The sequence below is a fragment of the Melanotaenia boesemani genome, chromosome 17 (assembly GCF_017639745.1).
Source record: "Melanotaenia boesemani isolate fMelBoe1 chromosome 17, fMelBoe1.pri, whole genome shotgun sequence".
Taxonomy (NCBI): Eukaryota; Metazoa; Chordata; class Actinopteri; order Atheriniformes; family Melanotaeniidae; genus Melanotaenia; species Melanotaenia boesemani.
The window spans coordinates 12778493-12801470 of NC_055698.1; the positions used below are offsets into that span (position 1 = coordinate 12778493).

General features: G+C 39.9%; 3 protein-coding genes across 3 annotated transcripts; all 3 read right to left on the reverse strand.

Moving 5' to 3' along the window:
- Window positions 1–2069: 2069 nt before the first annotated feature.
- snx10a (sorting nexin 10a) lies at window positions 2070–5100 on the reverse strand. Its single transcript, XM_041966920.1, has 7 exons — window positions 4793–5100; window positions 3702–3749; window positions 3441–3527; window positions 3232–3332; window positions 3042–3140; window positions 2688–2882; window positions 2070–2601 (listed from the first exon to the last, which is right to left on the reverse strand). The coding sequence occupies exons 2-7, from the start codon at window positions 3735–3737 to the stop codon at window positions 2508–2510; spliced, it is 612 nt and encodes a 203-aa protein (XP_041822854.1). The 5' UTR covers window positions 3738–3749; window positions 4793–5100; the 3' UTR covers window positions 2070–2507.
- Window positions 5101–6066: 966 nt separating this feature from the next.
- Window positions 6067–9442, reverse strand: cbx3a (chromobox homolog 3a (HP1 gamma homolog, Drosophila)). The gene is made up of 5 exons (XM_041966919.1): window positions 9309–9442; window positions 8598–8750; window positions 8222–8378; window positions 7833–7927; window positions 6067–6643 (listed from the first exon to the last, which is right to left on the reverse strand). Exons 2-5 carry the CDS (start codon window positions 8741–8743, stop codon window positions 6517–6519), a joined length of 525 nt encoding a protein of 174 aa, XP_041822853.1. The 5' UTR covers window positions 8744–8750; window positions 9309–9442; the 3' UTR covers window positions 6067–6516.
- Window positions 9443–12237: 2795 nt separating this feature from the next.
- On the reverse strand, window positions 12238–22431 carry nfe2l3 (nuclear factor, erythroid 2-like 3). The gene is made up of 5 exons (XM_041967071.1): window positions 21559–22431; window positions 19104–19184; window positions 15226–15333; window positions 14534–15011; window positions 12238–14410 (listed from the first exon to the last, which is right to left on the reverse strand). The coding sequence occupies exons 1-5, from the start codon at window positions 22072–22074 to the stop codon at window positions 13647–13649; spliced, it is 1947 nt and encodes a 648-aa protein (XP_041823005.1). The 5' UTR covers window positions 22075–22431; the 3' UTR covers window positions 12238–13646.
- Window positions 22432–22978: the final 547 nt, after the last annotated feature.

The window sequence follows — 22978 nt, forward strand, 5'->3', positions numbered from 1 at the left end:
GAGGCACAGCGAGCCAAAGTCTGCAGCGTCAGCTGAAAAAAAAAACACCCAACTACAAAAGAGAACAGGTAATTAACTTAGCAGCCCATAGAGAGATAATGAGGGCTAAGAGAAAGACGGGAAACAGAGGAAAGAGTGAAACACAAGAGTGAGAGGTGAAGAAAATGGGCGGGGAAATAAGTGCAGGGGCAGGGTGAGAGCTACCCAGGCTAATTGCTCATATGGATTTTACCATTGTTGGCTTTTGTACGGTCAAGGAGGTGAAGCCATTCCCTGTGGTGGCGTCAGGTGAAAGTCTAAATGAGCTAATAATTTAGACTCATAAACTTAAACCAATATTGACGGTCACCATGTACACTGAAAAGCATTAGAAAGATTCTGAACATAAAACAGCTGTAAATATGATATACCCTCCTGTCATTTAACTTATCACATACAGCAGCACCTTTCCCCCCCTACACGTTAAAGTACTACCCACTATGCTGCATTAAAAAACTGAGAATATGTTCAGAGTGTCATTTTATGCATAGCCTAGAGGCGCTTGGTCACCTGTCCAAAGGCACTGAAGTTGACTAATGTGATAGAAAATTAACAATTAAAAATATCACACGGGCCCAGAGCCATCGCAACGTAGACTGTTCACAACTCAGTGGACACCCTAATTGCTTTGAAATACAATTGGGTTTGGGCTTTGTTTGGTGTTTTGGAGGTATGAAGCGCATCAATGCACACTGGAAATTGAGTTATAAATTACCAAGCTGAAATAGACATGTACCATGAATACTCAATATCCAAATGCTGGATGTTTTTCCCTTCAAAAAGGCAGATGTGTGCATATCTGTACACACACACACATACACATATAAAACCAGATGCAATTGTTTGCAGCTGCATTTCATTTTGTCAAGAAAATTGACCCCCTCTGAACCAAGCAGTGTATGTGTATGTCATACTGCATGCCTGTCATGGGGTACGTTGATAAGGTCAACCTTAACAGCAAACAGAGATGGGGAGTTCTAACCAAAAACCAGTGGGACTCGAAAAATGACAGAGGATGAGCAGAGGAGAAAATGTTCATTCATGCACATCTTTCACCAGCGTTCATGTGTGTGCGTTTGTGTCAGTGTTTCCAGACGCACCACTGTGTGTTTGTACACGTCCGTTTGCTGTATGAAAACAGCTCAGTGGCTGGTGTGTGAAGTCGCTGACAGCTTCATTATGGCTTGTGCGCACAGGGAGATGGCACAATCCACGGAGAGGAAATAGGACGACAGACAGTGGACAGGCCAGGTTTGATGCTGGGCTTGGCCACACGTCATTGCAACAGTTGGAGGAAGAGCAGGGAAAGGGGGGATAAGAAGCTGTCTCCTCTAATGAGCCTTTGCTTCTTTCATCAGCTTTCAATTTACAAGGGTGTTCAGAGCTTCTGCGTAGCCAAGCACACACAGTTTGAAACTATCTTGACCCTTACAGCTACATCCCGAAAGCAGATTGGTTCATTTGTCTACATCATCTGTGCAAGCCAGCAATAAACCTTTAACTTTACATAACAAAAAGAAAAAAATAAGCATGATATTAGAATGAAACTTTCTAAATTTAAATCCAAATAATCATATTACTCCTATCTTGTTCAACCTGTCACTTTTGGTGACCCTGAGTTTCCTTGTCGCAGGAGGCGTAGAGAATAACGGTGTTAGACACAAATTGCATAATGGATGGTCATAATATAGCGCGTTTATCAGGATATGCCAAATTGCAAGTAAAACACTGCTGAAAGAGCTGGAATTCATAAAGTGTGTGCAGACACCAAGTGTTAGCTTTGTATACCCAGGTCCACTTCAGTATGTGGTGTGCTGTGTCTAAACTCCCTCTACTGGAATCCTGGAAGACTGCATGATTGTTGTACTAAATCATTGAAGCCATGTAAAGCCATACACATTTCATATATATATATATATATATATATATATATATATATATATATATATATATATATAAATAAAAGCATCCCAAGACACACATACAAAAATGTCATTTTCCCTTAAAAAACATAGAATTTATTTATCCTTTAATAAGTGATACAAGTATTGGCAAATGAATTTATAAAAAAAAGTCTACAGTTCAAAACATGCCTTTCTAACCTTAGTGCAGCTTTAATCCTGGGATAAAATATACATTAGGAAATCTTTAAGAATTCATTATACATATAGATTTTACGAAATTCACATTATATACATTTTACCATAGGTATTTTTTTAAAACATGAACATTTTTTATGTACATATTTAAATGACTAAAATGTTTTGAGATAAGAGTACATTGAAGCAAGGTATTAAAAATGAAAGTCCAAGTGAAAAAGTGAACAAGATTTTTGCTCTTTGGAATTCACAACTGACAAGAGCTCAGTGGACCAAACAGTTTTATGCGCTCCACATATAGAGATACAGCAGTATCACTTCTACACATTAATGCTCATCAAGGGGGCCCCGAAAGCACAGAGCATCAGCTTAAGAGCTATGGATCTCAGATGAATGGAGGAAGGAGATAGGACTCCCTCGCACTGGAGTGTCAATGCTCAGTCCCAGGCCTGATGACGAAGAGCTGTCACAAGAGCACAGGGTGCAAGGGTTAATTTAGCGTAAATAAATGACATTTAAAATGTGTAAAATATGAGCCTGATATCCTACCTTTCACAGTCTGAGTCACAAGAAGCCTTGTATTCTAAACTACTGATGCAACCATTGCTGGAACGCTGGATGGCCTCCGCTACTGTGTACCTAGTCTTACCAACAACACACTTTTCAATTTTTGCAGTGCTGAGGTCTGACTGAAGGAATAGATGGAGCCGGCTATCGGATAACAAAAATGAACTTTGAAGAACACTGGACAGGGAAATAAACGGAGATTAAAATTAAACCATTTTTAAAAAGTGGTCAAAACATATGAATTATTGTGAAATCTTTTATCCAGATTTTGAGGTACTTTAAAGCGAATATGATAACTGAATTAACATGAACTTCCTGAACTGCCAAGCAACTCACTTTTCTAAGAATTCCTGCAAGCCCATCATCCTCTGGTTCACTTGGACTTTGTCCTTTAGACTGAAAAAGGGATTCCGGGGTGGCAACTTGGGCAAATCTCTGCACAGGCACATTAGTTTAGTTTGATTATATAATGGAATAATCAAATGCATGTTAATTCAAAACAAAAAAAATTTGGATTCGAACTTACATGATCAGAGCGTTCTGCTCCAGACATTGTCGTAGCCAAACAAACTCACTGTAACGCCGCCTCACACAGGAAGTCTTCCTTCGGAAACACATGCTATTTGTCTGCAAAAGAAATATTAGACTTGCAGTTACAATACACCATCCCCCAACTTTCATTATTAATATTATTGGTTTTTTTTTTGTTTGTTTTTTTTGTAAGGGGGGACTTACATGTAGACAAATCTCATAATCAATGTGTGCGTGCCAGAGGTCATCTTTGTGGAGCTTTGGATCTCGAACACAAATACTAATGAACTCCTGCAATATTCAAAAGAGATCTATTACTGCTCAAGCAACATTATAAGATTTTAACATGGAATAATGGGAGAATTTTCCCTTTTGTGTCATAGGATCCTTAACAATAACCCAGTTTCAGCAAGCCAAATGTCAGAAAAATTGAAGAGATGCAGTGGTAAAAGACTTTGTACTCACTGTTTTTGAGAGATTATCCAAAATACCATCCATCATGGGTGTACAACTCTACCAGAGACACAGAAAAAAAAATGTTAAAAAGAAAAATGTATCAGTAGCACAAACATAGCCTTTAGTTGCTCCTTGGACAAAGCATTAAGGAGCACAATATTCTTAGCTAAATGTCAATACAAGAGGAAATAAAAAGTAGCAACATTAGCACCTGGAACAGAACAAAGGGCAAATGAGGATTAAACTTGCGAAAGGAAAGCTACCTTCTACACCAAAATCCACTAAAGAGTTTTTGCACACAAATGACAGTGCAGTCACCAATCTAAAGAAGCAGCCACATGCAAGTTGTTCAAATTCATTTCTAGATTAATTGTGACAATATAAGCAAGTGTTATGCAACTTGGTATTCTATAACTGTCCCCTCACATGGTAAGCACATCTCTAGGTTTCAGCAACATGCTGGATCATGTGCCCCTTGACGCTAATGAGACATGGCTGAAGTTAAGCACAACTGATCAATAGAGCGCAAACAATGTCACCTGTCCAAGTCTGAGACTGTGGCCTCACTCTACAAAGACATCACATGAAATCATATGCCATCACAAACTAATCCATTGGATCTACTTTGTGATGAGGGGGATTGCCTGCTGATCAGACATCAGCCAGTCCGTTCATTGAAACAGTCCTGAGCATAAAAATATATATATATTTTTAAAAAGTCACCAAGTTCTTTACCCCAGAAGGAAAAAAGAAAAGTTGTAGGAAATCAATAAATTCCACACAATTGCTTATGTCTGAATGGGAGTCAAAAGAAACCTTTAATTTAAATCTGTAATGCAAATTTTGTCCATCCACCAGGGACTGTATAACAGCTTACCATTGCCATGTCATATTCATGTCATTTTCTATTTATAGGACGCACGAGCGGAGTGAGAAGATATAGGCCTATAACCAAATGAAGAACCTGTTCATATGTCCTCGTCATCCGGAGATAGACAACCAAATTGTTTCCAATATGAAAACAATGCTCAAAAGATACCCTTTAAAATGTTTTCTTTTGGGTTACAACAAAGTATAACAAAAGTGTGTTGAGGTCCTACCTTGCCTCTCTTCTCTTCCAGAGAATTAATCCGGTGTTTATGAACAAACAGGTCCAGCTCTGCGATTTGGCTTGAAGCTCAACTCCGCCTTCTCTGAAGTTACACTAATACAAACTTATAACTGCGCGGTGGGACCTCCTTTTGTGCCCCAGGGAGGTTACGTCGCGATAAAATATCTAGAAAACAACAAAAGGTTGTTTGTTTAAAAGAAAATCGTAAGCTGGGAGGAGAGTGACGCGGTACATGCAGCCTCGAGGTGCACCTGCGTCTTAATCATTTTAATCAAATCGAATCAGCTGGTGGGAGGAGGCAAACTAACGAGGGAAAAAACGATTTAACCACTTGTTAAAGTACTGATTTTAGTATGAACTGTGGTTATGGAAGCGGTAAACAAACTAAAAAAACGTGAACGATATTAAATGTTTTGCCATAACCTATCAGAGTTAATTGTTTAGTCTTCCTCCTTTTTTCTCTATAGGCACTAATTACAGAGGGGATAAATGATAAAATGGCTACAAACCAACACTAAATTAATAATAAAAATGATCAAATAAGCTTTATTTTTTATATTATTTCAGTACAGAAAATATAGATGTTTAGAAGTGCCTTGTTTGTCACAAAGTTCAATCTTGAGCCTAAAACGTCATCAGGACAAAACAACTTTTTTCAGGAACTCTTATAAAACTTTTTCTGATTTGTCATAAAAGTGAAGCTAATTTAATATTATTACCAACTTTTAGTGATGATGGAAACAAATTAACATACAAGTGTCCTGCACTGATTGGATATTTGATTTATTCAGCACTGTAACATGATTACCTTTTTTGGAGGGGGGGTCCTTTATCCCTTAAGAGATTAAAAATGGGCACTTCACCTTTTTAAATCAAGATTTAGGACAAGTAAATAGGCCTTTAAATAAATTCTGTTTGAACATGTAATGCTGAGACTTTTGAAAGTGGCACTTTTGCCAAGTTAGCTGAGGGATTTCTAGCTGCCAACACACAAAAGTCCAAAGTCCGTTACTTCCTCCCTAATGCCAGTACATTTTCCTGCACCATTGGCGATGGTGCAGGAAATATCCTAAAACCAGACATCATTCAAAGAGATTTAACCTCAGCAATGCTACATTATCTACAATATGCTTCCCTTTAATACTGTAAAAAGTCAGATTACATAATTATTTAGTTAACTTTTAGCTAAATCAGTTCTATTTCAGTGTGTTTGAAGTAAAAAAAAAAAAAAAAAGAAAAAAAAAGGAAAAGCAAGCTGTAATATAAGGCCACATAAAACCTTTATTTACACACACACAGTAAACAAAATGTACTGCTGAAACAAAACACTGTTGTAGAAAAATTAACCTCAGCATCATATATGATTTAGAAGATAGAAAAAGTTTGACAGATTAACAAATTCAACTAACCAATTACATTTTAAAACATTTTGGACAAGTTAAGATGGTTCTAGAGATCAATCACAATACCGGCAGACTTCTGTCTTGAGAAATTATCATCAACATCATCATCATCTGCCCCCAGTCTGTTCAACTATGTACAATGAAGGGGAGGGAAAAAAAAGCTGTTAACAGCTATACAATGCAAGCATTGAAACATTTTCAAAAAATAACTGAAGGTAACTAAAACTATGAAGGCAGGCCAGAGGAGAAAGTCTAGTCCTGAGGGAAGAGTGGAGGCTATGCAAGGTGCAGCAGGGACCAGAAGGAAGAGTTACTGAGCTTCATCCTCTGGGCAGGAATGCCATGTCAGTCTCTCCTCATAGAACGATATGACCACCTGAGGGCAGCGAGTGTTGGCTTCCCGGGCTGGGACCAAATCAGCCTCATCCGAGTCTTTCCTGGAAGACACAAAAAGGGATTGGGGGATAAAACACATTTACATCACAGAATCTGTGTAGTGAAGGAAACATTTCAGTTTCAGCATCAAGAGAGCTACTTTCCATGTGTGTGTCCCATTTCAAGTCAATATATCTGCAGTAAAAAAAAAAAAAAGGTCTGTAGCATACCATTTTTATACAGTTTAAAAAGTCTTGAGATGTTAATATTGTGCATATTGACAATGATAACAGTAAATGTCCAACATCCAGTGCGGCCCTAGAATCCATCTTGAAAGGACGGAAGCTAAGAGTTGGTCCGCACCATTTCCTACCCAGGGAATCAAGCTGCAAGCCAGGTGGAAGGAGTTTCCTTCATTTAAAACGGACAAATCCACTGGATGACAAAATCAGATCCTATGGTGTGTTTGAAAAGAGTGCCCCTTTAAACCACAATAAAGACAAACTTAAAACAAAAAGTTCCAACTTGATAAATAGACTTCATTTCTGACACAAAAGGAATGGAACAACATTGTGCCTAGGACGGTGTAACCGTCTAGGGGTCTGTCTTGTATCCCCCTGCCTCTTCTTCTCCCTGTGTGCAGTGCTGCTTCAGAAACAATTTGCTCAACCACCAAAGCCAGGGGTGGCCAACCTCAGTCCTCGAGAGCCACAGTTCTGCAGGTTTTCCCATGTTTCCCTGCTCCAACACACCTGATTTAAACTAATGAGTCATTGTGCAGATCCTTATAGGCTGTTGGATCCATTTAATTTGAGTCAGGTGTGCTGGAGCAGGAAAACTTGGAAAACCTGCAGGATTGTGGCTCTCAAGGACAGACGTTGGCGACTTCAGACCAAATCAATGGCTCCAGCCATGTAAAACTGGCACTTTGTCATCAAAAGCCCCATTTGTGAAAACTTCTCAATCTCTATTTTTAACTAAATTTATAACTGCACCAAGTTTTCCCCCCTTATGGAGTCCAAGAAGACAATGAAACTCTGAAACAAAGACAATCCACAAGGTGCCAACAGCCAATGAATTTTTTTTCAATTGTTCGATGTGGTGCTCTCTGATTACCTGTGGTTATTTAGGTGATGCATTTTTATGTCATATAAGTGCATTCTAGACACATTATAAAATGAATGAGTTTAATTGGTTAATTACAGCTCAATTTTGTAATCTGCCCAACAACAGAAAAAATATCCCACTCACCATTTCATCAAGAACATCAACTCCCCGCTGCTGTCTGTTGCACCAATAATTCGTTCTGGTTCGAGGTTTCTAGCAAAGCCTCGTGGCTTCTCAGCCTAAATGATGACAATACAACATAATTATGTGAAATAAACTAGGGCAGTTATTCATGGAATTTCTAAGGACATTTCCAGTAATTCACATAATTCACATAATTCCCATAACAAGTTTCTTTGTTTAGTTTTTTTAAACACATTTCAAGAATGTATCTTACTAAATTGATATTTCAGTATATACTGCAATAAGCTTGTCACAGCCAGGAAACAAGAATAGGCTTGTAAGAGATTGCTGCTTTTAGTATCATCTCTACAGGAAATGCTGGCTGGGCACATGGAAAAAAATTTACTTACCACTTCTTTCTTCTTGGATTCTGTCTCTGGCTCATCTGTGGATGCCTTCCTCTTAACAGGAGCAGGCTTCTCCTTGACACTTTTCTGTGACTCTAGAAATGCTGAAATCAGCTCAGGGCAGTCCAGGTTCTCCTCTGGTTCCCAAGTGTTGTCAGACCTAAACAAGGAAGAGTGGAGTAAACATTTGCGTTTCGTAACCCCCTATTAAATGTGAAATACCAACAATAAAGATGACAACAGCACAACTGTGTTGAGAATGGCTGTGGCTTTATGCAACCACAATGACTTCAGACAAAAGTGTAGGACAACCCCATACCAGGGAAGCACTTCCAGCACAGCCGGAGGAGGAGGAGGAGGGGTATCCGAGGCAACTTACTCTGTAAATCCTTTCCACTTCAGGAAGAATTCTACTTTTCCATTCACAATTCGCTGATCGAGGACTTTTTCCACAACAAATTCTTCAGGCTCCTCTTGCGTCACCTGTGTATCCTTCTTAGGCTTAGTATTCTGCTTCTTGCCCATTTTCCTTCTAAAAACAAAGAGGAGTGTGAGACCTAATTTCTAACAGACGAATATATTACCAGGCCCCAAATACACTAAAGATGGGCTACAGACACTAATTACAACTACTAATGTGATAAATGTAATATTTCAACTAATCCGACAAATAAAATAAATCGATCATTTAACAAAAGGTTTCTAAATGGTATGTTAGCTCACAGTTATTAGTGTTAGCCAAGTCGTCACAACATTATGAGGGTTAGCCAGCGAGCTAATGATAGCCTGTATCATGCAGCAAAATAATTTTAAATTACTGCCACAAAGACAAGACAAAATGAGAACTCAGCCTGCATAGATTTTGGAAATTTCAAGCTTGCTTTTAGCTATTTGAAGATGTATTAGTTAAAAAAATGACTGTACGGCGTTAACAAAAGAGAAGCTACTGCTCCAACGGGGTTGCAACTCCTACTTCCCTCCATTTCCTCCAACATGCAAAGCTAGCGTTTCTATATTCTGTAAAACGATTAACTGTTACAAAATCACAAAAGCATGCAACACTTAAAAAGAGGAAACCCTGCATACACACCCTAAAATCCACAGGAATATAATGAATGATGTCCCTTTACCACGCGGTCTGCAGCCTTTATAACCACTTCTGAGCAGCTCGGCTGGTCTACGGAGCAGGCGCCAAAAGCCAGACGATGTAGGTTTTCTACGGGAACCCGAAAGGAAACACGCTTTTCGCCTTTTTTTTTTTTTTCCCCTATCTATATTGACCAGAAATGTGAAGAGGAGCCCACTATTGCAGTGCTTGTTGAAACGATCAAAGAAACCCATCAAAATGAGACGGAAAACAATGACAAGGACGAAAAGAAGACGTATAACAATACAAATTCTCAAAATAGCACAAAGTAATATAAAATGACTAAAGCACTCAGATGAAAACACACACAGCTTAATGTGATCCCTTGTATTTTTTCATTGTTTTAACCCAGGGGCCGTGCTTATTTATAGGAAGCTGTTGAGGGACTTCACAAGCCTGAAATCATGTCTATCTTTACTATCTGTACTTTCCTTCCATCCTTTAAAGCAGAAAGGTAAAAGCAGCCAAGGTAAAGTCACAAAAGGTTTTCATCTACTGAAAACTAAAGATAGATAGATAGATAGATAGATAGATAGATAGATAGATAGATAGATAGATAGATAGATAGATAGATAGATAGATAGATAGATAGATAGATAGATAGATAGATAGATAGATAGATAGATAGATAGATAGACATGATTCATCCTCGAGGGAAAATTAAGTTGTCATAGCAAGTATAGTACACACAATACCCCAAAATACACAAAAACATAATAGGGTGAAATACCGAAAGTAGAAAAACAGAATAAACACACTTTAAGGGCAATTGTGAGATGATAATAATAATAGTAAAAGCGGTGTAAATGGCTTCTGTGTTGGTGGACCAGTCCAGTTTATTGTCCAGTGTTACACTCAGGTACTTGTATGAGTCCACAAGATCTACATCCATCCCCCTGATGCAGAGAGGAGCGGACAGGGGCTTGTTCTTCCTTAAGTCCACAACCATCTCCTTCATCTTTGCCATGTTCAGTTGCAGGTGGTTCTCCCTGCACCACTGCACAAAGTGGTCAACAAGGTCCCTGGACTTAGCCTCCCTCCCTCCACACACCCCACAATGGCAGTGTCATTAGAGAACTTCTGTAGATGACACGAATCAGTGCAGTACACAAAGTCTGACGTGTATGTGGTGAAGAGGCAGGGAGACAGCACAGTACCCTGGGGGGTTAATGTTACTAATCAGATGACCAGAAACAGCCCCGTAATCTCTTAAACTGTGGTATGCCTATCAAATAATCATCGACCCAAGCAATGAGGGGAGCACTCATATGCATGTTCTCCAGTATGGCCTTCTGGGCTGGATGGTGTTGAAGGCGCTGGCAAAGTCAAAGAACATGATGCGGAGTCTGGTGTTGGGTCTGTTACTTGGAGGAGCAGTAGAGGGGCTGCCAGGGGTGGCGGGGTTGGAGATTAACCTATTGGAAAAACATGTTGAACTCGCTGGCACATTGTTCATTCCCCTCACCTGCACCCCCACCTCTCGTCTGGAAGCCGGTGATCTCTTTCATCCCACTCCAGACATCCCTGGTGTTGTTCTCTTCCAGTTTGTGTTCTGTAGTTGTCCTTGCTTACCTTGATGCTACGTTTAAGCTCCCTTTGTACCTGCTTGAGTTCTGCTCGGTCCCCAGATCTAAAGGCCCTCTTCTGTTCGATGAGAAGGGCCTTCAGGTTGCTGGTTACCCATGGTTTGTTGTTTGGGTAACAGCAAACCTCTTTAGTGGGTATGATGCTGTCAATGCTGAACCCAATGTACCTTGAGACACAGTCAGGCCATCCTCACCATGTTGCTCATACAGACCATCTCAGTCTATAGCTTCCAATACTCCACACAGTGTTTCCATGGCCTCAGGAGACTATTTCCTCACTGTGACCAGGGGTTGCTGAACCACAGGCTTGTATAATGGTGAGAGCAGGGTCTAGGTTGAGGTCTGACCTGCCAAGTGGGGGCGGGGCAGTAGAGCTGTACGTATACTTAACATTTGCGTACAGCAGGTCCAAAGTCTTATTTTCACGGGTGGCGCATGCTACAAACTGGTAGGAAGTCGGGAGTGTGGATGAGAGGGAGACATGTTTGAAGTCACCTGTGATGATGATGAAGGCCCCGAGGTGTTTCGTTTGTAATCCCGCAGTCACAGTGTGGATGACGTCACACGCTGCGTCTGCGTTTCCAGATGGAGGAATGTAAACAAAAAAAAAAAAAAAAAAAAATGGAGGAATGTAAACAGTGCCGGCGATAACACTGGTAAACTCGGAAAATAATACGGACGAAGTCCGACGGCGGCAAGCTCAGTGTCCGGGCTGCAGACTCACTCTTTAACAGAAACGTGCCCGGGGTGACGCCACTTCTTGTTTACAAGCACGACAAGCCCCCCTCCCTTCTTCTTGCCGGTCGCGGTGGGTTCTCCCATCGGCAGGAACCGCTTGGAAGCCGGGAATGGTGACATTAGAGAAAATTTGTAAACGTTAAAATGTGAAAACAAAATATTCCAAAGTTGCACAAATAAAAATGAAACAATTTATCTTTTTTTTTTTCTTTTTTTAATATGAGAAAACAAAGTCTGCAGGAGCAACTTAAACTCTTCACACAAAAACAATCATGCAATCAAACTGCCTTCAGCAACAAAAGACATTTATGAAATTGAAAGTCATACAACCGCAAAGTAAACTCTCAGCCAATCCAGGACAAACAAAAGAAAACTTTGAGCCACTATTAACTAGTTTACACACTCTCCAATCATTTCACTCATTCAGTTAATTATGTAAAGCAGTGTATCCATGAATAACATTGCATCTTTTCACACTTAGTTCTCTGGTAATCTCAAATGTATATAAAACACAAAAGCAACATCCAATCCTATTAGAGCATTTTTCATCAAATGACTAGCCTGTCCTTTAGGGTCACAAAACAGATGGATTTTTATTATTCAAGTGCACTTAAGTTCCCATAAATATTTTCATTTAGCCAAAACTTAACCAAACTTAACCAAAATTTGGACACGAGGTAGAACATTATAGACAAAATAGTACAACATACTTTAAGTAAAGGGGTTGAGTCAATTTTTTCTCAAAACTAAATAAAAATTCATTCACACTTTCAACTAATTTAGGAATTTTCTGTTCATCTAAGTTGATCATATAAAGCAGTATACCCATGAATACAATGGAAATGTCATAACACTCAAGATAATCTAAAATACTTAAAAAAATCCAAACAGTCAACCCAAAAGTTGTGATTGTATCTCTTTTTTTCTTAAGAATCTAGACATTTTATGTGCACTTAAGATCACATTACTAAGGATTTAAAGGTTGTCAACACACTTACCCTCCCCTGAGGAAAAAAATAAGAAACAAAACATCAATACGATGTTGTTAATGTTGCCAGAAATCAACTAAACCAGAGGTGTAGGGTAGTAAATAATCCTGTGAAGACTGAAATTTTGCTTGAAGGGATTAAATCAAAATATGCTTAAAACCAATCAGCAGTAACGTATAATATGTTATGGTAGACTCAAAACATTTTTTCTTACGATAACATGCATCTGCGGATCATTAAATACCCAAATTAACCAAAAACACATTCCAGATGCAAATTAAGGCATTGTCCTTGTAATCACTGGTGCTTGTATGTTATCAAGACAAGTAAGGAAAAAAAATACATCTAATTTTAAATTTCAATCCCAATACTTAATGTTACATGCCTGTCAGAATCTGAAACCACTCTGTAAACATTATATAGGTTGGCTTTTAATTTTCTTACCACTTATGTTTAAAATTACCATTTTGAAAAAAAAGGATACCGTCCTCGACAGAACCTAAGAAACTGTAATAAATACAATCTTTAACCTTCTCAGTCTACTGTATAGTTATAAAGAAAGGCAACATTACAAGCAAACACACACAATCCCCTTCTTTTAGATCACTATCCAGTAACTGTCACACTTGCACTTGAAAGTAATAGTCTTATCATATCTTAACAGGCACAAAGAGAGACTTGCCAGCAGCTAAGCTGTTCCCTTAAAGCACCCCATCTGCATTGCCCATCATAAATAAGCAAAGAATGTCCAGTGTATAAGCTACAATTTTCTTATTTACAAATATTCATTTTTACTCATTTATGCTTTGAGTGTCTTTTCATTTTGCAGCTTTTGCCTATTTTGGTTTTAAACAGTGGTGAATCCACACACACATTTACAAAAGAAGAGATCCCAAAACCAGAATCAGGCAAGTAAGTTCATATCCAAAAAAACCCCAAAAGCTAAAGTCTCATCTGGAAATAAAGCATCATTGCTTTTTCTCCTTCTTCCTCTTGTCTGTTTTGTTGCCAGCTGATGTGGAGACAGCAGGCCGTCTAATGGGCTGAACTACAACCCTTCCGTTAGCCCCGCACTGCAGGGTGAATCTCTCCGGGTTCAGGGGCTGCCCTGAACCATCCCTCAGCCGAGCCAGGACGTCTCTGGTCAGCTGCTTTATCTGTTGGCCCACGGCACCCATTGTCTTGGCTGTAAGCTGTTTGTCTCTCAGCAGTCTGTCTCTCTGAGCTCGCAACCTTTCCACCTCTTCCTGAAGTCCTGTGATGGCATCTAGTTTGCGCTTGCGACAGTTTTGGGCTGCCAATTTATTCTTCCCACGCCTGCGGATGTCCCTCAGGAGAGTCACCTGTTCTGGGGAGAAGCTGTGACTATCAAGAATTTCCATGAATTCTTCCACAGGCATGTTAACAATCTGCAGAACAGAGAATGGGATGCACATGGAGCGGGCACGCAGCTCATCGCGACTCAGCTCCCGTTCATCCAGCTGTGGCCCGTCATCATCGCTGAAAGGTTCCTCAGTTTTGTGGGGCAGCTTTAATGATGCCTTGTTGAGGAGAGCAGGAGACGAGTAGCTGTGGTCATGCCACACACTCTCACTCAGATCAACAGGTGACCACGTTGTACTGTGGTCTATTATGCCTTTTGAGGGGAGTGAATCAACCTCACTGCTGTAGCCTGTGGCTCCACATTCATCATCACAGCATGAGCTGGATGATGAAGATATCTCAGATGACCCTGAAGGAGAATAGAGAAAAAAAAGGAAGAATAATTCAGTTAGTAAACATTACAAATGATTGTTTTGCAAACCTAGACAAGTAAAGACATTACATCCAAATATTTCATGAGATTTGGACTAACCTGGAGACAATGGACCGCCAGAGCTGCTTTCCAAGGAAAGACCAGAATCAGAGTCCAAGTCCTCAAGGACTTGTGGATCGATGGACTCCAAACAGTTCATCAGCTGGTTGTCTATCATGTCCAGGCCTTCCAAACCCAGCTGATTGATCTGGTCAAACACTGCCTCATCCAGACAGCCGCCCAGTGTACACTGTGATGTCATATTTGCAGTTAAATTACATACTGTGGCAAAAGGGAGCGCAGCGAGGCCTACAGCCATCCCTGGTGAAGCATCTGACAGTGAGGAGCCCGTGGAGTCTAGTCGCAAGAGGGTTCTTTGCTGTTGGGAGGCAGTCCTGGACTCTGCTCTTCCAGATGCCACACCAAACACTCCAGCACTGGTTACCGTTGCATCATGTAAACTGACATCCTGGCTGATGGCTCTAGTGATGTCCGTGTCGAGGTCAGACACATGCTCAGCAACAAGTGAATCCAACTCCTACACAAGAGACATGCAGAGCATTTTAGCTGTCATATATTCTTCCAAGATTTGCTATTCGTTGTTCATTTTAGGCAGCTCAACAAGGCGAACTGAAACTCTATTACACCAATTATACCATGTTTCCCAGCTTATGCAACAGATTTTTTAACTGATATTATGATCTGTCTTTTCACATGGTGCTTAATACAATTAACAAGTACAGAAAACTTACATCAAGGTCTGTGACAGAAAGAAAATTGTTCCAGTCAATATCACTGGTAGGAAGAGGAGGATGGTGACGTGCTTGATTGGACAGTACAGTGACCCCTTCAAGAAGACTCTGGAAAACAGTAATGGGAAAAATTTTCATTAACAAAGTAGGAGCACTGCAATAATAAAACAGAAAAAGCTTTAAAAATTAAATTGCTTTACCCCAAACAGAACTATAAAGTTTTGTAAACTGGCTATGTTATCAGTCCAGCAGCTGTAGTTTTTCCAAGTAATATATTTTCCTACTCTAAATGTGACAATCAGCTTAGCATTTGGACTTACAGAGCCATGTTGTTGTAACGAGTGCAGGATTTGATTTGTCAGTGACTTGCTGAGCAAAGTCTTCCTTAAAAAAGATGGAATCTGGACCGCAGTGTTCTCTGCTACAAAACGTGTAAGCAGCGGTGCTGCTCTTGATGAGCAAGTTATCCGTGTTGTGCATTCAAGGCCCCTCATTTATCAAATATGCTGAACTCTGCACTGACAATATGGTATTTTCCATTGACAGTACTAAATGAACAAGAGAAAGCAACCCCAGCTGCTCAGCCTTGTGTATATTAATTTCTTTTTCCCTGTTTAGTTTAAACTTGCATGTGTGAAGACTAGAAAATTTCTTCATTGACAACGGTTCAGAAATGTTATCACCCTTTCAGTGGTGCCTGTTTTTATTAATGCTGTACAGGTTTGGGGGCTGATGATCATGGTTGTTCAACACTGGCTTTGCCTCTTGTATGCAACATTTCACCAGATTTGCTGACATTTTTAAGAAGTTTATGTATCACAGATGACAAAATCCTTAAAGCTTTTTGCTAATTTCTTCTGGGAAATGTTACTGTTAAACTGTTGAACTTGCCCAAATAATATTTTACAAAGAGGTAAATCTCTTCCTATCATTCCTTGTAAAAGACCAAGCTCTGGATTTCTTCAGGACTGACCATCTTTGGCTGCAGCAACATTGCTGCAAGAGCTTACTACAATCACTTAAGACAATACTTGGGATTCCACCACTGTAGCACATTTCAGAAGAGTCCCTGATGCAGGCCTCCACTCTTCTCAAAATACACACTAAATCTATTTTTGACAGAAGCCATGCCGATCTCCTCAGAGCAGAAAAGGCAGGCAGGAGACACAGAAATGGTGAAGAGAGTTTGCTAACTTTCTAAAAGAAACTTATTTAGCATATCCTCAATAATATGCCAGATTACTACATTAAGGTACTCAGTGGTATTAGGCTAAAGGTTAGGTTCATTAGCTTAAAAACAAGATATATTATGAATCAACGGTTCATGAAGACAAGATGGCGAAATTAGATGTTAGTTAAAATAGAAATGCTTATACTTATTTCAACTAAATGAGTCCTGTACCAATGGTTAAACAAAATAACTCCTGGTGTGGTTAAAAAAAAAAGCCTTCAGTGGATTAAAAGAGGGATCTGTGGCAGGTGGGGTTCTGGGGCGAGACTCTCTGAGACGATCTTTTCATGCCCAGTCATGTTACTGATCTCCTGCACATTAAACTAACAACAAATTAATACATTGTGGCAAGTTTGTTGTTGGTTTGTGAACACTAAATTGGGAAACATAACTAATTTGTTTATTCACTTGAAAAGGTACCAGCCCAGCAACTACACAGAAAGCATGAAAAGCAATTCAGTGCAACTCGGTGTGTCAATTTGTGTTTGCCACCCACACGAAAAGTCAGGATGCACCGATACCAAATTTTTTACAAACGATTACCAGTACTTACATTTGAGTACTTGCCGGTGTCGAGTACCGATACGAGTACCAATAAATCCTGTTAAAGTTCACTGGTAAGGAGTGTGAACCAGAAGCAATGACTGATTCTATTCTATTCTATTCAACAGTCATTTAGCAGACGTTTTTCTCCAAAGCGACTTGCATCTGAGAGTAAGAAAACAAGCAAGAATTCAAACAGGAGGGGACATCATAAATAAGTGATAGTCAGACTGCTGTGAGTCCAGTTGGACCCAGGTGCTGTCATGTAGTGCTAGAGGCAGTGCCCCCCCCCCTTCTCTATAATAGTCCTTTGTTTAAATACAAGATCACGATTTCATCAAACAACATCATCTTGGGGGCAAGTGCACGCAGCTTATTCAGTGTTGAATTGAGCCAAAGAGCTGGACAAATCTTTCTAACTCATTCCGACGAGCAGAAGAGTTAAGCTAAGTGCAGAAATGCTAAGTAAACAGGTGAGTCTTTAGCTTGCTTTTAAAAGTGGATAAGGACTCTGCGGAACGGACTGAGTTTGGTAGATCGTTCCACCACCAGGGAACAGAGGAAAAGAGTCTAGCTACCCGATTTTGCGCCATATTGTTGTGGGAGCATTAAGCGTAACTGTCGAGAGGGAAGTTAGCTCTGGATTAAGGAGTGAAGGTAGACAGGAGCCGTTTGGGTTATTGTTTTGTAAGCCAGAAGCAAAGCTTTGAATTTGATGCACGCTGCAACTGGAACTGAGTGAGTGATTGTGTGTTATATGAGTCATCCTGACTCATAGAGGTAAAGTCAAATAAAAAGGACAACGCTAATAATGAATGTGATGATGACGTAAGTAAGGTAGATATAATTGTGCATTGCAAACACTGATCATTTTTTAGGTCTGATTACATTTTTAACCTAGAACTAATCAAGTAAATGGTCAGGAGGGTTTACCAAATGCTTGGATGAACTGCTCTGCTTCAGTCATTGACACAAGAGTCGTCCTGCTGGGTGATGTAAAGTCTGGGGGGGAACAGGAGAGATGGCTTCAATCCCATCTTGTAAAGGGAGGACATCACTTTCTTATATTCCGTCCTCTGGTCAAGCACCTCCAAGTGGCAGTCTTTATAAACTCTGAATGAATGACCCTGGTTAAGCGGCATACCTCTCCTCCGAGCTTCCCGGACCAGCCATTCCCTACTCTGGAAGTACTGGAAGCTAGAGGATAACAAGTTCTGGCTTTGGTTTGAGGGTCGTGTTATGTTGAGCCCAGTCCAGTTCGGATGCGGAAGAGAAGATTTCCTCACGGCCTCTTGCAGACGTTTTGAAAAGAACTGTGCAGGCTGTGGACCTTCAGTTCCCTCAGGGAGCCCAATCAGCTGAATGTTGCAGCATCTGCTTCTCCCCTCCAGGTCAGTTAGCTTAGCCTTTAGCTTCCTGTTATCAGTTAGTAGCTGAGTGCATAAAGTTTCTACCTCCTCCAGCCGCTGGTAAACAGTGTCAGCATTTTCTTTTAGTGACGACAGTCTGTTGTGTTGCTATCGATTGACTTTGTTGGACTTAAGTTTTTGGAAAGACGTCTTGAGCTCAGAGAGCAGAGCTGATCTGTGGTCAGCTAGTAGTGCTGTAATGTCACGTTTGATAACATAGCCGTCAGCCTCCGAATTTTTTACCTGCTTCAGTGGTTTTTAGTGGTTTATGTATTAATACATTAATAAAATGAAATCAGTTACACAGATTAATCTCTTTGTATTAACATGTTAAGTTTGACAGCACTCGTTTTTTCATATTGGTATCAGTTTTGTGGTATCAGAGGACTAATATGAATACTGAGTATGAGTACACATACATGGTATCGGACCGATACCCAATACTGGTATTGGCATCGGTGCATCCTTAATGAAAAGCATTTTAAAAAGAAACTCTGCTTATGCATAACTTTCATTGTTTTTTTTATGTTGCAGTCATTATTAGTATACTTTTGAAACTGACTGTACACTTTCGAAACCGCATTATTATATTGCAATCAAGATTAAGGTTGATCTATATAGAAAACAACATGGTGATCATATTTTTTTGCCATGTCACCTGACCCTACTACACAGCGGGTAATGAAGAATGATACCTCTTGTTCAAGTGTGGAACTGTGAGCCAGCTGAGTTAGTGGGACAGGTTCCTCCTCTTGCTTCACTTTTACTTCATCATCCTGGTTGTAGAATTGGTGAATATGGATTCAGTAAATAGGAGAGGGGAAACAAAAAAGACAGAAACAACTTGTTAGCCTTCAAAATAACATTTCTGATTCATTAATCTTAATTCAGTGATTGCATATAATAAAATAACTTAATTAGAACATACTTCTAGTCTTATTCAAGTTTTCATTTCTAAAAGAGGCCATGCTTGTTTCAATAAACAGCCTTAACAGCTGGAGCAGAGATGGCCTGCTTTGCCTCCAGTAACGTCAATCACCTGTCATCACAGATGGATCCCTGATAACTGTACTCAGAGAAAAAATGAGTAATTTTTCCATTTCAAATGAAGGACAGACTGGTCTCAATGGGTAAATGGTGCTCAGGTTTTTCCAATAAAGCTGGAGGCAGAAATAGGAGTATTCCCTCCCAACCTAATTCTGTCACAGCTCTGTCTGAGCTTGTTGACTTTTACTTCAGTAGCCTTGCCATCCTCAACTAGCCATGCAGAAAGTTATTGACTGTAACTTTTAAATATGACAGCCATATTCTTTGCCTTTAAAACAGTGAACTTCCATGAAACAGCATGTTGGAACATGCTGTTTGATCAAATTGTTTTACAAATACATGAGCTGAAAAGTTATCCCAGTATGTGTGTAAACAGTGTCTGGAGCAAATAAACACCTGGATGAGAGAAAATTTTCTGCAATTAAATAAAGACAAAACTGAGATTATTCTGTTTGGTAGCAACGAGAAGAGGATCATTATTGATAAACACATGGAGACTCTGGCTCTTACAATCACTGACCAAGTTCGTAACCTTGGAGAGTGTTGATAGACTCGGATCTGACTTTTAGCAGCCACATCAAAGCTGTCACTAAGAAGCTTTTTACCAACTCAGAAACATCAACAGAATTTAAAGTTTAGTCTCCCAGAAAGACCAGGAGAAACTCATCCATACATTCACCTCTAGTGGACTGGATTACTTCATGGTCTTTTAACAGGACTTCCTAAAAAGAGCATTAAACATCTGCAGCTCATCCAGAACAGTGCTGCTAGAGTTTTAACCAGGACTAAGAGATCTGAACACATCACACCAGTTTTGAAATCGTTACACTGGCTACCAGTCAGTCACAGAATAGATTTTAAAAGCCTGCCGATTGTATACAAATACCAGAACAGTTTCGTTTCTAGAATACATCTGTGACATGTTCAGAGAATATCCACCTAGCACTAAATGTAGACACTTTTAAATCCAAATTAAACACTTATTTTCTCATGCACCTATGCATGAAATCTGGACAGTAACTTTTAACTTATATTGCTTTTAATCGTTTTAATTTATGATTTTAATACAATTTTATTGTGATTTTTGCTACTTTTGCCTTTTACTACATTTTATTTTGCAACATCTGTAATGCTTTGATGTTTTATATAAACCACTTTGAATTGTCTTGAGCATGAAATGTGCTATACAAATAAACTTGCCTTGCCTAAACAAGAACCCTATAAGAGACAATGTTCAAGTATGAACCACAAACAGGGTGAGGACCCAAGCCTCATTTCTCCACATCTCAAAGCCCTCAGCTTGTGGCTGTGTCTGAAGAAAGGCGATACAGTTACACAATTGGAGACGTCAACTGTCCCCAGGACATAACTCCCACCGAGCAGCTGTTCCTACACTGAGCTAGAAATACTGGATCGCTAGAAGAACTGAACATAATTATGTGGTTCTGGTCTTCAATCATAATGTCTCTTTAAAAATGACAAAAAAATTACACCAAGCAGTTTTAGACATTCACAGGAACCAAACATACAGGTCTTACTGAGCTTTACTTGTTAAATCTATGGTTACTATTCAGGGAGAGCGTAATATGACAAGTTATGTGAGGGTTAACAGGTGCGGTAGACAGTTAGCTGAATACTTGTGATTCCAGACTGTCCTGCTAACTGATTTTATAGATAATTAGGATGACTTTTTATGTGTGTAGCTGAGTTACCAAAGTGTCACATATTGATGAATAGAAGCCCCTTAATTAAACTGGGCAATCTCTACCACACTTGTGTTTTCAAATTGTGATAGAAGAGTGGCAGAATAAGCATTAATGGACATTTCACCCTTAGCCAATAGCTTATCACATCATGTTGTTTCCTGGTACACCAGGAAACAAAACAATATAATAAGTAACTAGTAGATAGTTTCTCTTTATAAGATAAGCTAATGCTGTTAGTTAGCTAGTAATAGCATTAGCTACAGCTAAAGTTTTAACCACACGTTAATCCCCTTTGTTAGTCAAGTACTCAAACTGATCAGTTAACTTTAATCAGCCATCCTGTGGATTGTCAGAAGCAACATCTGCCTGACTTTCATGACATTTCCCCCTCACTTGCCTCTTGAGGAAACACGCAGGCTCCAGCGCCACAAGGCCCTTGTCCGAGGTCAGGGTTTGTCTGGTACACTTCTTGGCCACTGCCAGGTTGATGTTCACTGGCATCTCTGGCTTCATCTCCAGGGCTTTCTAACCCTGCACTGGTATTAATGTTGTTGCTGGTTGAAGGTTCTCGCTCAGCATTGTCAGTGGCAGACACTTGGTGTACAAGCCATGCGTTCAACTGCGTGTGGAACCTCGGAGAACCAAGGGTCCTCACTTCGTCCAACAGCCGGCGACTTGCAAAGAAGTAGTCTAGCTCGGGACATTTAGGATGCACACTGTATCCGTCAAGAGTATCTCTCAAACTGTGAAAGGGTGTTTGGATATAGGCAGAACTAGGACCCAAGTTAATCTCTGCTAGAGGCGTATAGTAGCCGCTTAAGTAGCTGTCGATATCTACCCGAACTCCAATCAAACTGAGTAGGATCGTTAATTGAATCAGGCTTTCTGTAAAGTATTTTTTCGCGATCTGCATTTTCTAAATACTTCCAAATTAGCGGTGATTATGAAATCCTGGCTCGACAGTTCCTCTTTCCCAAGTGGACAAAGGGGAAAAGCTAACAAAAGAGCACGCCTTCCCCTGTCAGACAAAGAGGTCCGCCTGTACCGGCGAAATCGTCTAAGCTAGCTCCTAGCGTTTAGCTGCCAGCTTTAATAACCGGCTAATAGGAGCCTCGGGAAGTAAACATAGCAAACACGCTATTCTTTTATACCGTGTAACGGATAAATCACTCGTCGACGACTTAGCTTTCACGTCTCCTCGGCACTTAGCATTAAACAGAAAGTGGAACAAGTGAATAGCGGAGTGCTGTCACCATACAGTGCTGCAACTCTTTTCAGAATTTGCATAGCTCATGCAGATTGGACCAAAGTGTGTACCATAATAGAATCTGATTGGCTGACTTGACTGTGCGTTACAATTCTGACTAATCAGAGCAAGGGAAAGGTGCTCACTTCACCTCCACCCAGCGTTAACTAACCACATTATTTTCATGAAGAAAAACAAAAGTCAAATTAATAGTAATGTCCACGTACGTTTAGACTCAGACCTGACTTTCAGCAGCCACATCAAAGCTGTCACTAAAGACAGCTTTTTACCAGCTCAGAAACATCAACAGAATTAAAAGTTTAGTCTCCCAGAAAGACCAAGAGAAACTCATCCATGCATTCATCTCCAGTAGGCTGGATTATTGTAATGGTCTTTTAACAGGACTTCCTAAAAAAGAAGCTCATCCATCTGCAGCTCATCCAAAACGCTGCTGCTAGAGTTTTAACCAGGACTAAGAGATCTGAACACATCACACCAGTTTTGAAATCTTTACGCTGGCTTCCTGTCAGTCACAGAATAGATTTTAAAACCTTCTGCTTGTTTACAAATC